We start from the raw sequence: 15,781 nt of genomic DNA, 5'->3' as shown, positions 1-15,781 counted from the left end.
AGTGTGTATTAACTTCACCCACTAAAACTCACTTTTTTAGGAAGTATTTTATGGAGAGCTGTTAAACATGTCCTGAGAAATAACACAGGGCAGTAGTTAAAAGATCAGGCTCTTACTCTCTTGATCTGTAAAGTGGGCATGATAAGGGTATCTACCTCCTCCCTTTCTCATCATCAGATCATGTAAAGTGCTCGACACATGCCTAGAACACAATAATTATCAGTAAGTGTAGTTATAACTATTAATGCTGATTTTTTTTTTTTGCTGTTCAGTCACTAAGTCGTGTCTGGCTCTTTTGTGACCCCATGGACTGTAGCCTGCCAGGCTCCTCCATCCATGGGATTCTCCAGGCAAGAAAACTGGAGTGGATTGCCATTTCCTTCTCCAGGGGATCTTTCCAACCCCGAGATAGAACCCACGTCTTCTGCTTGGCAGGCGGAATCTTAACCCCTGAGCCAATACGCTGATTTAATACAGATTGTGTTGATCTGTTCTTTTTCTGAAACCTATTAAAGTCACTTGCTAATAATTTATTATTCTTGCCGAATGTGGACAGGAGGGCACACGGCTAACAATGTCACTTTAGCAATAGGATTACACATAGCCACCACCCAAATCTCCAAGGTTCAGATGTATGTATGGACTTGCTCAGAAGTCAACCTGTCTTAAGAGATGCTGTAACGGACCCTTAAAGATTGGAGACAATGGGACTGAGTAATTACATTTCTGGCTCTCCATAAAAATAATGTATCAACTGGTCTTAACCAGGGGAAGCAGCACCCAATGAAGGGGTATTTTAAAATGTGTGCACGAGAGCGTTTTTGTCACGCTCTGGCATTTAGTGGGAACAACACAGCCCCGCCCAGTTAAGAACTGTCAACCCAAATGCCATTAGTACTCTGTTGAGAAACACTGGGTGACTGACATTTTTCAGTTAAAAGCTATTCACAGAGCAAAAAATAAAACACAACTGTTTGTGAAGACCCATTGTACTTTCTCAGTATGCAGATTATTAATTCAATATATTAAAAAACTACAGGATAAAATAGCTCTTTCTTATGAGGCCAGGCACACTGATGCTAAAACACATATCCCAGATTCAAACAGTCTCCAAAATGAGGGCACTATGAGGTAAAGAGAAGAGACAAAGATATCTATGTACACAAGAGAACATAGGTTGTGGGCTTTTTATTTAAATAGGACTGAACCATTAAGTGGTTCATATTGTGGGAAAAGTAAATACTTCCAGCTAAGAAGTAGTGATGCATTACAGATAGCTGTTATTATAAACAATAAATAGGAACACAAATATTTGGCTGACTTTACGAGCTCAGTTCAAATTAACTTCCCATGTTTTCCTAAATCTTTTTCAAATGATCAGTTTACTTGTTCTCTTTTAAATCTTCATTGCTGAGAGAAGAATTATACTCAGCCAATTCATGGACAATCAAGAAACCTAACCTACCATTAATAAACTCCTCTCCCCACTGAGAATCTTCTCTCAAAGCATGAGAACTGTAACAGACAATGTTTACAATCGAAGGCACTGTTTCGTAAACACATCAGGCAGTCTGCAAAGTTCACTTTTTTTTTTAAACAGTCATCAAGGGTTCTTGCTGCCTGTACCAGGATTCGCGCTCCTTCCTCACTGCTATTGGCCAGCTACCCCTTCTGCATCAGCAGGCAGATGTAGCCTTGGCTAATCTAGCATGATTTTGCCAAATGTCACTATTCTGTTTTAATCTTACACAGGCAGCAATCTCCTCCCCACCGCATTCCCAGCAATAAATACCCTTTAGATACTGAAAAATCAGCGTGCAAAAGTTAAATTCAGTTCCCACAAACATGTCAGGAAGAGGCACTCTTCATTAGAAAATAAACTTGCCGGCTGTAAATAGCAGGTGCCACTCCTTATCGGCCCTCCCTGCAATGCAGAGGTTTTCCCTCTCGAAAACATCTCATATAGCAGGAACTTTCCAGAACTGCCAATTAAGCAGTCCCATTCCTCTGATGTAGGTACAGGTGGATTCCCTAGGGGACTAGTCAGAGGCCCCAAGGTCCCACCCTTGGAGGACGCTTCTTAAACTCTCAGCCTTCTTCTCTCAAGCTGTAAAATGGGAATAAAGAACCAGCCCCGTACGCGTTTGTAACTGAGGCACGGGACCACCCTGACAGCGCCGAAGAGACTGTCAAATCCCCACGAAAACATTTTGCATTCTTGAAAGACAGGTACAGAGCACCGTTCAGTGATGTCATCCGACCACAGCCTCAGGTTGAGTTCAAGGAAACAGAACCAAAACAAGTCACAACATCGGCCACGCCACACCCAGCACGTTATCAGGTACACGGAGAGGTTACACACAGTGAGGTCATTCTCTAAAACGGAGGTCACCACGGCGGAGCGGGCAGGGCGCGGGGAGCGGACGGGGTCTAACCCTCCAGATCACAGGGCCAAACCGAATCCACGGAGCGGCTGCTCGCTCTTTTTTTTTTTTTTTTTTGTCTTTCAGCATTTTTTCCAGGTCACACAAATCCCTGGTTTTGGAACCCTACCCTGTAGCAGATTCGTTCCCAGTCCAGCAGCCGGCCACAGCGGCACCGACGGAGGAGGGGTCGGCAGGTAACCCAAGGGAGCTTAGAACCCACTGGAAGGCGATGGGTCTTAAAGGTCGAGAGACTGGTCAGGGCGCACGTCCAGGCGCTGGGAGCCCGCCGGCCCGGAAGCCGCCGCAGCCTCGGGGCAAGCGGCCGAAATCAGTACTCACTCTGCGTCCGGCTTCGGAGCCCCGGAGACTTCAGCCGGGCTTGGGGGACGTCTGCATTCCCGGTGGCGCTCGGCCCCCGCGGTTTCAGTTTGCAGCCGCAGCAGAGCGCGCGGAGAGGGACGCGGCGGGGCGGTCCCGGGACGCGCGACGCAGGCCGCTCCCCGCCCTCCTCCGCCCGCCCGGGGCAGCACCGCCCCCGCAGCCCCCGCGCGGTTCGTGGAGGGGGCGATGCCCGCTCTCACGGCGGGGCTGGCATCCCCGGGGCTGCCTAACAGAACAAGGCGATGCAGGTCACCCGCTGATGGCAGCGGTCCACCGCTCCAAGGCTGTCTCTGTGCAAACACACGCCCGCAAACGTGGCTTTTTAAACTACCCAGTAAATTAACATTTTACATCCCGTAACAGATTTTGCTTTCTAAAGAGTGGTTTAACAGAACCAAAATTCTACTGAATTACTGTACATTATACATTATGATTAAACATTTCAAAATAAGAATGGATTTTAAGCCACTGAATAAAATAAGAATGCATGAATTCATACTGCCATAAATAAACTTGTTTATATATATACATATGCTCAGCCAATTCATGGACAATCAGGAAACTTAACTGACCACTAATAAATTCCTCTTGCCCTGAGAATCTTCTCTCAAAGCATGCGAACTGAAACACAGACAACACTGGCCACCTACCCCTTCTTCTGTTATGATTTTGCTAAATGTCACTATTCTGTTTTAATCTTACACAGGTAGCAATCCCTCCCCACCGCATTCCCAGCAATAAATACCCTTTAGATACTGAGGAGAGATAAGGCAATGCTTTTCCTTATAGAAGAACACTCTTACACTTGAAGTCGCTAAGTCAGGTCCGACTCTGTGACCCCATGGACTGTAGCCTACCATGCTCCTCCGTCCATGGGATTTTCCAGGCAAGAGTACTGGAGCGGATTGCCATTGCCTTCTCCAGAGGATCTTCCCAACCCAGGGATCGAACCTGGGTCTCCCACACTGGGGGCAGACGCTTTACCGTCTGAGCCACCAGGGAAGTCAATAGAAGAATGCTAACTAATAAATAAAAAATAAGTGATTGGGGTTAGGGAAAACACTTATAAGATTTTAAAGAAATGTGGGAAGCCAGTTTTCCCCAAGGCCATAAATCAGTTACAACAAAGGCTCTAGACAGGGAGCTGGGGGTGTGAGTGGAGGAGGGGGTGACAGTGGGCAGTTGGAGACCAGAAATTCAGGCCTCGCTAGTGACAGCTGAGCGGTGACTCACTCCGTGTCCAGCCAAGGCAGAGGTGATGGCCAGCTGGCATTCAGAAGCGTGCTCATCTGGGCAGGCTGGTACCCACATCCACCCAGCAACCAAAGCAGGCGGGGTCCCACTGACTTCTCCGGCAAGGTGTTCCACACAGCCACCTTATTTATTATCATTTTTCATTTACTTCTGTTACATAAAGGTGGTGAAAGAAAAGCCCTTCCAACTCTAATATTCTATAATTCCCTGAGAAGAAGACCCCGTCCTCAGAATTCTTCTAGATGAAAATGTAGCTTAAATTACTTTTTGGTTCATGGTCAGTATTTTCTCTGCTTTTTTGTTTCTTAACCTCAGCTTATCAGTGACATTTCAAACAACCAACATGACTTACTTGGGCCACTTCTCAAGAGGGATGAGCCCTGAGTCTCACAGCTCCACGGTTAGGCAGCATATCTCTCTCAATGAGGGTGAGTATGTCTGAGCCCTTCAAGGGTACAGATTAGTAATTACATGGTTGTGAAATAAAACTTCCAAAGATGCTTATCCTGCAGGACAGGTAGAAAGGGACTCCTCTCCTTGGAGATGAAGAGGGACAGTATTGCTCCCAGATATGCCGTGTCTATTCTTGTCCCTGAGGTTCATCCTTTCTCCCAGCGTGGCCCCCACATCACCCACATCTGAAAAACTGGAGGGTATTTATCAAATAAAGAAAACCCTGGGCCTTAGCCCCTTATGAGGAATCGGATTTTTGTGGCTTGGAACCTGAGAATCTGCATTTTAACCAGATTATCTAATCTGTTAGATAATCTGATTCCCTGATCAGTTTAGGTAATCTAAGATACAAGTAATCTAAATTACCCACATTCAGCACAATTCAGCATCTCTGCAGCTCAAAATGCAGTAGCCAAACCCCCAGCAGCAACTGGGAGCTTGTTAGAAAAGCAGAAAGAATCTCAGTCTCACCACAGACTTCCTGAGTCAGAATCTGCATTTTAATAAAAACCTCACTGACTGAATATGCACATTAAAATGATACTTACTGCTCTGAATCTTGTTTCCCAAACCTTGGTTATTTGTGTATGTGTGTTACCGTGGTTCAGTCATGTCCAACTCATTGCAACCCTACCAACTGTAGCCCACCAGTTTCCTCTGTCCATGGAGTTTTCCAAGCAGGAATACTGGAGTGGGTTGCCATTCCCTTCTCCAAGGGATCTTCCCAACCCAGGGATTGAACCTGGGTCTCCTGCATTGCAGGCAGATTCTCTACCATCTAAGCCACTGTTTTTTTAATCTGGCATAACTATATTTACTTAATATTTTAAAAACAGATTTACGTTTTAACCATGTCTAGCCTTGGCTTCCCTGGTGGCTCAGATGGTAAAGAGTCTACCTGCAATGCGGGAGACCCTGGTTCGATCCCTGGGTCGGGAAGATGCCTGGGAGAAGGAATGGCAACCCACTCCACTATTCTTGCCTGGAAAATCCCATGGATGGAGGAGCCTGGTAGGTTACAGTCCGTGGGGGTCGCAGAGTGAGACACGACCAAGCGACTTCACTTAGCCTTGTTTTAAGCAAGACTATCCAAGAGATCATGAGTTTGGAAGTTCTACTTTACTTTTTCTAGCACACGAAAACATGTGCAGAACTATTGAAATAAAAATGCTTGCTTACTTAGCAACATACAGAATCATCTCACCCACCACATGTGGTCCAAAGGTTCTGTGGGTGAGGCTGACACTGAACGCCGGGATGCCTCCCACAGTATGCTGACTTTATTCCCCCTGGCTCCCCCTTACTCACATTATGCACGAGAAGAGTAGGGCCATGCTGCCAAGGTTAACAAGTATTTATGGCAGAACCAGGACCAAAAGCACAGAAGGAATTCTCTGGTGGGTGCTTATTCCTGCACAGATCTTCTCCCCTCCAACTGGGAGCAAAGCTGTATGGGCCGTCTTCTGTTTAAAAGATCTAATGTTGCTAAATAACCTGTTGTTTGTTGTTGTTTAGGCACTCAGTCGTGTCTGACTCTTCTGTGACCCCATGGACAGTGGCCCACCCAACCAGCTCCTCTGTCCATGGGATTTTTCCTGGCAAGAATACTGGAGTGGTAACCAGTGATTTTTCCTCCAGTTCAATTAGACAGTTCTCCTATTTTCCTTTCCAGAGTAAATAGCTGGCAATACATTTGAAAATCCTCATTATTGAAAACTGCTCAGTCGTGTCGGACTCTTTGTGACCCTATGGACTATACAGTCCATGGAATTCTCCAGGCCAGAATACTGGAATGGGTAGCCTTTCCCTTCTCCAGGGGATCTTCCCAACCCAGTGATTGAAGCCAGGTCTCCTGCATTGCAGGCAGATTCTTTACCAGCTGGAGCCAAAAGGGAAACCTAGGAATACTGGAGTGGGTAGCCTTTCCCTTCTCCAAGGGAATCTTCCCAACCTAGGGATCAAACCCAGGTCTCCTGCATTGCAGGCAGATTCTTTACCAGCTGAGGCACCAGGGAAGCCCAGTCTATACAGTGCAAGCCGTCCCCGCCCCAGGTTCCCCTGCAGCCTGGTTAAGGCACGTGACCCGCACTGGCCAATCAGCTGTGCCTCACACGAGTGAGCCCGGAAATGAGCCGAGTGGAGGCACCGCCCACTGGTAGGTCTGAGTTAGGAGAAGCGCTTCCAGCCTTCAGCTTGGCAGCGTCTGAGTTCCCCGCATCCAGGCCTAAGTGTGATGGGTGCTGAGCTGCAGTGGCGGCGAGGAGGGGCTGCCACAGGGAGCCAGGGCGTTGTTCCCGGCTGTGAAATAGATTGTTTCTGCTGGAGCCTTCTGGATTTCTCTAGGAGCTACCGGCTAGCCCTTAAGAATTCCTTTTTATCGTGAAGTCGTCAGAGTGGATTCCAGTGGGTAAAGTGGGATAACTTTACCCCGCACATCTTCTTATAGCCACAGTCTTCTGCAGAGACGTTCTTAATGCAAGTTCAACCTCTCTTTCCTCACCAGAGTTAGTTGGTGGTTACAATAGAAGTTGCCTGAGACTCTTTGAGTAAAATACAACAGCACGACTGATTATGGATCCCAGCTATTTATTTCGTAAGAGTCTAATTTCTATAGCCTCATTAGTCTTCATTATTAATTTGTAAAAATTCAATTTTAAGTACTAAACACCTTTAAAGTAATGATTTTGAATTAGAAATGTCTATGCCACTTAAGTGTTTTGGATCCTCCAAACCCAGGACTACATGGCAGAAGTGATATTATTTATATACATAGTTACTGATTTTGTAAGAATTCTCATAAAACATTTCTGCAATACCTGGTAACCAGTCTATAATATACAGCTATATACAGCTTGCTGCTGCTGCTGCTGCTGCTGCTGCTAAGTCACTTCAGTCGTGCTTACATAAGCTTAAATACTGAATTTTTAATACAGACTAAGTTTTTCTTAATAATTGTGAAATTGTCACTTACGTTAACTTTTGAGTTGAATGTGTCCAGTATCAAGAAAACCGGAACTAATTCTCACTGCCAATTATATATACTATTGTCATGTCATGTGTTGAGAAAATATCATTTGCCTGTGTGTTGTGATAATTTATTGTGTAATAAAAGGCTTCAAGGGGTCACAAATGCTATTAAATGATGCATGGGAATGATCCTTTTTAACTGATGATGATACTGAGGCCTTTCAATCTGGTATCAAAAGACAAAGTTAAAAAACCAAGAAAGTATATGTATGCACATATATAGGTATAAGGTTTTATATATATATATATATATATACACACACACACACACACACACATATATATATTTCTAATGCTCTGTAAGAGTTAAAGATATAAAAAGGAAGGAATGAAGAATTAAATCCTGGAAAAACCAATATTCAGGAAATTTGTGAAGGAACTCCAGTCAGGAAACCACAGTGATGAAGAACAATAGAAGAATGGGATGGGAGAAGCCAAGGAGGGAATTACAAGTTTGCCAGTAAATCTAAAACAGTCACTGTGTGGCTAAATGTCTCCACCTCCCAGCTACGGCACCCTCCCACAGCTTCCTGAGGCAGGGCAGGGTTTGAGGAGAATGGCCAAATTCTTTACAAGAATTCCACCTAGCAATGAGTGGATGATACTCCTGTGTAGAAAAAAGATGTAAAAGGGACTGCTTCTTACCACTAAATTCAAGGTGCGGGGGTCGGGGAGGGGGGGGGGGTGGGGGGAGTAAAGGAAACAAAACAAAAATACCTAAGTGTGATTTTCCACAATGTACTGACCCTCCAAGAGTTTGAATGAATGAAATGAATAAAGCCCTTCCTAGGCAGGAGATCTGGACAATGTACTGAAACTCCAAGAGTTTAGGTAATGACAATTCTAGAAACCATTTACAAATGATTCACTAAAAATCTATCAAGATTGAGGTCTAGCTAATGAAGCTTTGGGCACCTGATGCGAAGATCCGGTCTTTTCACTGGAAAAGACCCTGATGCTGGGAAAGATTGAAGGCCGGAGGAGAAGGGGACGACAGAGGATTAGATGGTTGGGTGGCATCACCGACTTGATGGACATGAGTTTGAGTAAACTCCAGGAGTTGGTGAAGGACAGGGAGGCCTGGCGTGCTGCAGTTCATGGGGTCTCAAAGAGTCAGACATGACTGAGTGACTGAACTAATGAAGCTTCTAATTTTTAGAGGCATAATTTAAGTGCAAGTTAAATAAAAGTCATAGTATTATAAAAGATAGGACATGTCTAGAAAATATATTTTAGCTGGAGACCTCCAAACAAGAGAGTATGAGGACTAACAAGGGCAATGGCAGCGGAGATAACCTTGCCCAGCCTCTCCTCATGTGTCAGCTGAGTTTTAGTTTGGGTACTTATAAGGGGCTTGGACAGAGGCTAAGGCTCCAGGAGGCTCTAAAATATGAACTCTTCAGCAAGCAAGTAACATACATGAATGAGGAAGTCCACAGCCCTCCATAGGAGAGCTACCAGTTTCAATGGAAAATGCTTATTTTCAATAGTCGTATAGGCAATACTGAAACAGGTTAAGGTTTGGATAATCTTGGACATACTGGAAGATCACCAGCTGAAGTGGAAGGAGGATAGCTATTTTATATATTGAAAACTACTAGCTAAAATTGTAGTTACAGCTTATCTTGAAAGATGAAATTCCAATGATTTTTATACTTTGCAAAAGTTTGTAGTGTTATATTACCAAAGAAGGCTCAGTCAGAGTTTAAAAGGTCCAGGATTTTTTGTGAACCGGAAGCCTAGGTTTGAACCCTACCTCCATCTTACTGGCTTTGTGATCTTGTTGAGGTTACTTAACCTCTCTGAGCCCACGTTTCCTCAGGTACAAAGGAATAATAATTATAAGGTTGTTAGCGGATTACATAAGATAATTATATAGCACATTTAGCAAGAGCCTGCTATGGTTAATACTCATAAAGATAACTTGAATTATTTTCTGAAGAAGTGGAAAGACTATATTTCTATTCATGGTATATGCAAAAATAAAATATTATTTGTAAATATTTAAAATAATAATTAATATTTTTGGACACTTACTATTAGATGACAGTAAGAATAATAACACAAATGTCTTTATTAGGTCTTAAATCATCAAGAAATGTCATTAGAAGACATTAAGAAATGTCATGCGTGTTTCTTTGCACCTTCTCCACCAGCACAGAAATGATACTTAGTTCAATTTTCAGTGACATACTTGACATGTTTGCTTTCCTTACAAGTCCCACCCACTAATGATACATCTGTAAAGTAGGTGTCTTTTCATGTCCAGGAAATGACTGACCTTGGTGACTGGGGCTCTTTCACCAGACTGAGTTCTGGAGGGCTGACTGCTCCCGGGGCTTGTTGCTTTTTTCTGAAAAAAAGAAAATATTAGTTTCGATGGGAGAAGATACCTTAACAATGTGGTCAAGCACAAATTTTCCTATCAATACAAATCTCTTTTCAAGCAAAATTCAGACTAATATACTCAATGCTGAGCACACAAAAAAATGAAACAAGTTTTTAACTTTTTATATCTTAGCCTGAAGACTATGTAGATATTAAAAAGAAAGAGTGCATTGAATAAATTGCAATTGTTTGATATTCAATGGTTTCAGAAAACTGCAAAAATCCTCACATGTGCAGGTGCCATTTTCTGCTGCCATGCATTCCCAGAACAGCATCGCTCTCTGGGACAAGGTACATGCTTTCTCTCTTACCCTGAGTGCTGCAGAGCAGGTGTCCGTACAGCCTGCCCAGAGGGTGACTCAGCAGCAAGTATCAAAGATGTAATTCCATGTCCAAGAAACTTACCTTAGGGAAATAATATTACAAGTGCAAAAGCCTTTTTTTCTTCACAGATACTCATCACAGTGTTCTAACTTCAAAAAGCAAAAAAACAATATAGCTTATAATAATGAATGTTTATTGAGTTCTTTATTATCTGTATTGTTTTTTGCTTTTTGAAGTTAGAATACTGTGATGAATAATAATGAATGTTTACTGAGTTCTTGGTCTTCCCTGATAGCTCAGTTGGTAACGGATCCGCCTGCAATGCAGGAGACCGCAGTTCGATTCCTGGGTCGGGAAGATCCATTGGAGAAGGGATAGGCTACCCACTCCAGTATTCTTGGGCTTCCCTTATGGCTCAGCTGGTAAAGAATCCACATGCAATGCGGGAGACCTGGGTTCGATTCCTGGGTTGGGAAGATCCCCTGCAGAAGGGAAAGGCTACCCACTCCAGTATTCTGGCCTGGAGAATTCCATGGACTGTATAGTCCATGGGGTCACAAAGAGCCCGACACAACGGAGCAACTTTCACTTCACTTTCACTGCACATTGCGTTCTTACCATGTATCAGGTAATTGTTCTATCAGAATAAAATTATAGAAATGCTCTAATAATACAACATATTACAGTACTATTGCAAGTGCTCTAAGCATCATCATGTGTAACATGTATATCATATAACATGTATAAGATTGTGTGCAACATGTAACATGTATCATGTGTAACAAGTTATTTAATCTTAAAATCACACAGTATAAAGCTGTTACTATCGTTATCCTCATTTTAGGGGTAAGGAGGTGGAGGAAAGGGGTGAGTGTATAACTTGGCTGTGGTCACAGTTCATAAAAAGCAAGATCCATTTCAGACCTTATTCTCTCACCTACCTACACTGCCTCCCACATAAGGGGTCTTGCTACGAACAGCTACAGGATGAAATGTCATGTGGTTGTTTAAAGATCATGTTTAGAAGAACACTGCATTAAATGAAAATATTTTACTTATATTTTACATAAAGAAAAGCCACATTATAAAGTAACATGTGTAGTATGATCTCTGAAGTTCATATGGGGTTATTTTCTGATAGTGGGGTTAAGAGTGCTTCCTTGTGCTTTTTTTTTTTTTTTTGTATTTTCTTATATAACTACTTATATAACTAGTTAGAACTGGATATGGAACAACAGACTGGTTCCAAATAGCAAAAGGAGTACGTCAAGGCTGTATATTGTCACCCTGCTTATTTAACTTATACGCAGAGTACATCATGAGAAACGCTAGGCTGGAAGAAGCATAAGCTGGAATCAAGATTGCTGGGAGAAATATCAATAACCTTAGATATGCAGATGACACCACCCTTATGGCAGAAAGTGAAGAGGAACTAAAAAGCCTCTTGATGAACATGAAAGAGGAGAGTGAAAAAGTTGGCTTAAAGCTCAACATTCAGAAAACTAACATCAAGGCATCTGGTCCCATCACTTCGTGGGAAATAGATGGGGAAACAGTGGAAACAGTGTCAGACTTTATTTTTTTGGGCTCCAAAATCACTGCAGATGGTGATTGCAGCCATGAAATTAAAAGACACTTACTCCTTGGAAGGAAAGTGATGACCAACCTAGACAGCATATTAAAAATCAGAGACATTACTTTGCCAACAAAGGTCTGTCTAGTCAAGGCTATGGTTTTTCCAGTGGTCATGTATGGATGTGAGAGTTGGACTGTGAGGAAAACTGAGTGCCAAAAAATTGATGCTTTTGAACTGTGGTGTTGGAGAAGACTCTTGAGAGTCCCTTGGACTGCAAGGAGATCCAACCAGTCCATCCTAAAGGAGATAAGTCCTGGGTGTTCATTGGAAGGACTGAAGCTGAAACTCCAATACTTTGGCCACCTCATGCGAAAAGCTGACTCATTGGAAAAGACCCTGATGCTGGGAGGGATTGGGGGCAGGAGGAGAAGGGGACGACAGAGGATGAGATGGTTGGATGGCATCACCGACTCAATGGACATGGGTTTGGGTGGACTCCAGGAGTTGGTGATGGACAGGGAGGCCTGGCGTGCTGTGATTTATCGGGTCGCAGAGAGTCGGATATGACTGAGTGACTGAACTGGGCTGATATAACTACTTAAGTGACAAAAGGATAATAAACAAGGGGGGAAGATAAAATATACAGTTGCTTTCTCCACAAGGACTTGATATCTTGTATCTTTTATTTATGAATATCTGTGTTTCAGAGAAGAAGCATATAAAGCTTATAATACAACATGGCGAGATTATGATCCAACATCTACAAAACATGAAGAATGTACTATAAGCATTGAGTACATAGGAGGGGTGATCGTGCTGATTAGGTGATATATAATACCATAAAGAGTTACGTTACCACTTACACACAACTTTGGACACTTTTTGAAAAATATATAATTGAGAACAATTTGGTTGAATTTTTTAACATTTAGAAGATATTCAGCAAAATTTATATTGCTTAATTTTGTGAAACTGTCTGCCACAATTTGAGCTGAAGTTTGAGCTGAAGCCTTGTTTCCCTTCAGGGCAAATACTGTCTTAGCAAGAAGAAAAGATGAAACTCAGCTTGCTGTCCTCAAAGTCCAATGGTTATGTGTCCACTGGCTGACCACTCTCAGAGCCTACAGGGTGCCCACTGAGTCAACAGTGGGCATGTTTTAGTGGGTGTCTGCGGGCCTTCAGAGGCCTCTGCAGGGGCCCCAGGCTCCAAAGTATCACCTGTAGACTAAATAGGCTCTCCCAAGCATTCATGCACTACCATCAACCAGAGGAAGAAAAAAATCCTAGATAAATGTGATAGAAATTAAAGAGGGCTTCCCTGGTGGCTCAGATGGTAAAGAATCTGCCTGCAATGCAGGAGACCTGGGTTTGATCCCTGGGTGGAGAAGATCCCCTGGAGAAGGGAATGGCCACCCAACTCCAGTATTTTTGCCTGGAGAATACCATGGACAGAGAAGCCTAGAGGGCTACAGTCCATGGAGTTGCAAATGTTCGGAAACGATTGAGCGACTAACATTTTCACTGAAACATTAGTACTTTGGGTGTGACATGGGAGATGGTAAAAGGAGGGGATGGCCTAAATTTTATCCATATCACAAGTCTCTTTTCAAAATATAAGGTATCTTAACAAACAGCTTCTGATAACCATAGTGCATAACATGGATTCCATGTAAGGGGTTGGGTATAAGAAATGAAGACAAGCATATAGCATTGGGGTTATTCATTATAATTTCATTTTCCATTTCAACCTCCTCATTTCCAGTGAGGAGACTGAAGCCCAGAAAAGTCCTCTGCTCCAATTATTAACTTGTGGTCTCAGCTGTAATCAGGGAAAGTCACACTGTAGTCCTGCACTAACTGCAGTTTCAATTCTCACATCAGAATGCACATACCAGACCCAGTTTCATTTGTAAATGAATTCTACTTCACCCTGTTAGCTAAGATTTGCCCACAAAAATTAAAAACTTTTGGCTGAGTTATGAAACTGTTAAGTTAAAAATAACTTCATACACATGCTGTTTTTTAAAATAAATTTAACATACATAATGATTTTCATTTTACCTGTGTATAAACTTAAGGTTTACTTTAAAAGGTAATTTAAAAATTATTATTAATTTCAGTATCTTTTAACTCAGCTGAGGATAGATATCTCAGCTTTCCTGTGGGTATGACCTTGCTTTGCTCTTTGAGTCATCTGAATTACCTAGTTTACAAAGGACCAATTTAGTTTAGCTGAAACAGGAGTAGAATTTGTAAAACATGATCATCCATTATCTAATATTTATGGAGCTCTTAATAATGTCAGGCACTTGAAACACACCACAAAAACTCAGATATGCACACATATACACACAGACCCCTTATTCTCAGATTAGTAACCTTACACATTGTTTTGGCTGATATATGACATGCTTCTCTTTTCAGTTGTATTTGACTTCACGCATCCGTTTACTCAGGGCTTCCCTCCTAGCTCATTCGGTAAAGAATCTGTCTGCAATGCGGGAGACCCGGGTTCAATTTCTGGATCAGGAAGACCCCCCTGGAGAAGGAAATGGCAACCCACTCCAGTATTCTTGCCTGGAGAATCCCATGGACGGAGGAGCCTGGCGGGCTATATGGTTCATGGGGTCGCAAGAGTTGGGTACAACTTAGCGACTAAACCACCACCACCACCATCCCTTTAATCACTGGACAGTTACTGAACCCTGGCTAGAAGCCTGGTCCTATTCTAGGCAGTGGCGACATAATGACCAATTGAACAAAAACAGGTCTTACTCCTGTACTGCTTACATTCCAGTGGGAGGACTCAGACTCAAAATAAGTCAACAAAAACCAAGATGATTTCCGAGAGTGAAGAGTGCTATAAAGATAATAAAACAGGATCATGTAACAGAGAGTGGCTGGCTGAGGGTTCCTTCAGACAGGATAAAGAAGTGACATTTGACTGAGATCTGACTATAAATAAGCATATAAGTGTGGCACGGGGGAAGGGAGGCATTCGAGGTGGAGAGGGTGGCATGGGTAAGGGTCCTGGGGTGGGATGGGCTTAGCAAGCTGGAGGAACAGAAAGAAGTTGCTGCCGCGGAAGCAAGGGGGGCACAGGCATACATGGAACAAGGTGATGCCGGATGCTGAATCAAGATGCTTAGTCCGAAGTGATGTGGGTTCATTATGGGCCCACAGTCAGGTGGGCTGGGATCACCAGTTTCTTCCAGCCTTGGCTTGCTTCCTGCCTTCTCTGGGTACCTACCATCTAGTCCTTGGGAGTCTTTCTTGTCTCCGTGGGAAAAGTTCTCAAAGTCCTTTGGCTTCACATCCCCATGAACTTAAGCTGTGAAGTCTTCCTCACCCCCTCTCCGCCCTCACCATCAGCATCAGTCCTTAGAAATTCCACTCTGGCCTGGACACGTATCTCACCCAGCTAGGTCTGCACATTCACAGCTCTGACAGGGCTGGGTCTACCTTCGGAAGAATGGAATTCATTTACTCACAGGAAGCGAAAACTCAAAACAAGCTCCCTCCCATAGGATTCTGCCTTTGTCTTAACACACAGACACGCTCTGGTCTCTAAAAGGTTAAGCTATTACATGAGAACGCCAGTACTAGGATAATTCAAAGTTTGAGTTCAACTAATTTTTCTTCGAGGCCACTGAACAGATTTTCCCTTGCCATTCAACCACATTCCTTCTAACATATACGAGCACGTCTCTGTTTAACTTAAGTTTTATAGAAAGGAAATGGTCAGGAACAGTCTGTGTCTGTGGCTGAGTCACTCTTCCTGGCAGGCCAGTCTGTCACAGGGCCTCAGTCTTAAAAACAGTTGACAGGGTCAGAAGTGTAACCATCCACACCAAATCTGCCTCTACTGGACTCTGACTCCAGGACCTCAGGTTCAGTCCATTTATAGGGAATTTGTGTGATTTTTTTCCTGCTCAGGTGCAGACTCCTGAGA

General features: G+C 43.3%; 1 protein-coding gene across 9 annotated transcripts in view; it reads right to left on the bottom strand.

Annotated features, from left to right (window-relative positions):
• Positions 1–15,781, bottom strand: part of CAST (calpastatin) — a 124,106-nt gene that overhangs the window by 74,064 nt on the left and 34,261 nt on the right. For 7 of the 9 annotated variants that reach the window (XM_061152058.1, XM_061152057.1, XM_061152055.1 and 4 more), the window contains exon 3: positions 9,823–9,894. In XM_061152058.1, coding sequence (XP_061008041.1) covers positions 9,823–9,894 — 72 coding nt within the window. Of the gene's footprint in view, positions 1–2,765; positions 2,905–9,822; positions 9,895–15,781 lie in introns of those variants that run through there. The other 2 variants (XM_061152061.1, XM_061152062.1) reach the window with 1 other exon arrangement.

The sequence above is a fragment of the Dama dama genome, chromosome 9 (assembly GCF_033118175.1).
Source record: "Dama dama isolate Ldn47 chromosome 9, ASM3311817v1, whole genome shotgun sequence".
In the NCBI taxonomy this organism is placed as follows: Eukaryota; Metazoa; Chordata; class Mammalia; order Artiodactyla; family Cervidae; genus Dama; species Dama dama.
This window is presented reverse-complemented; position numbering and strand designations above follow the sequence as displayed.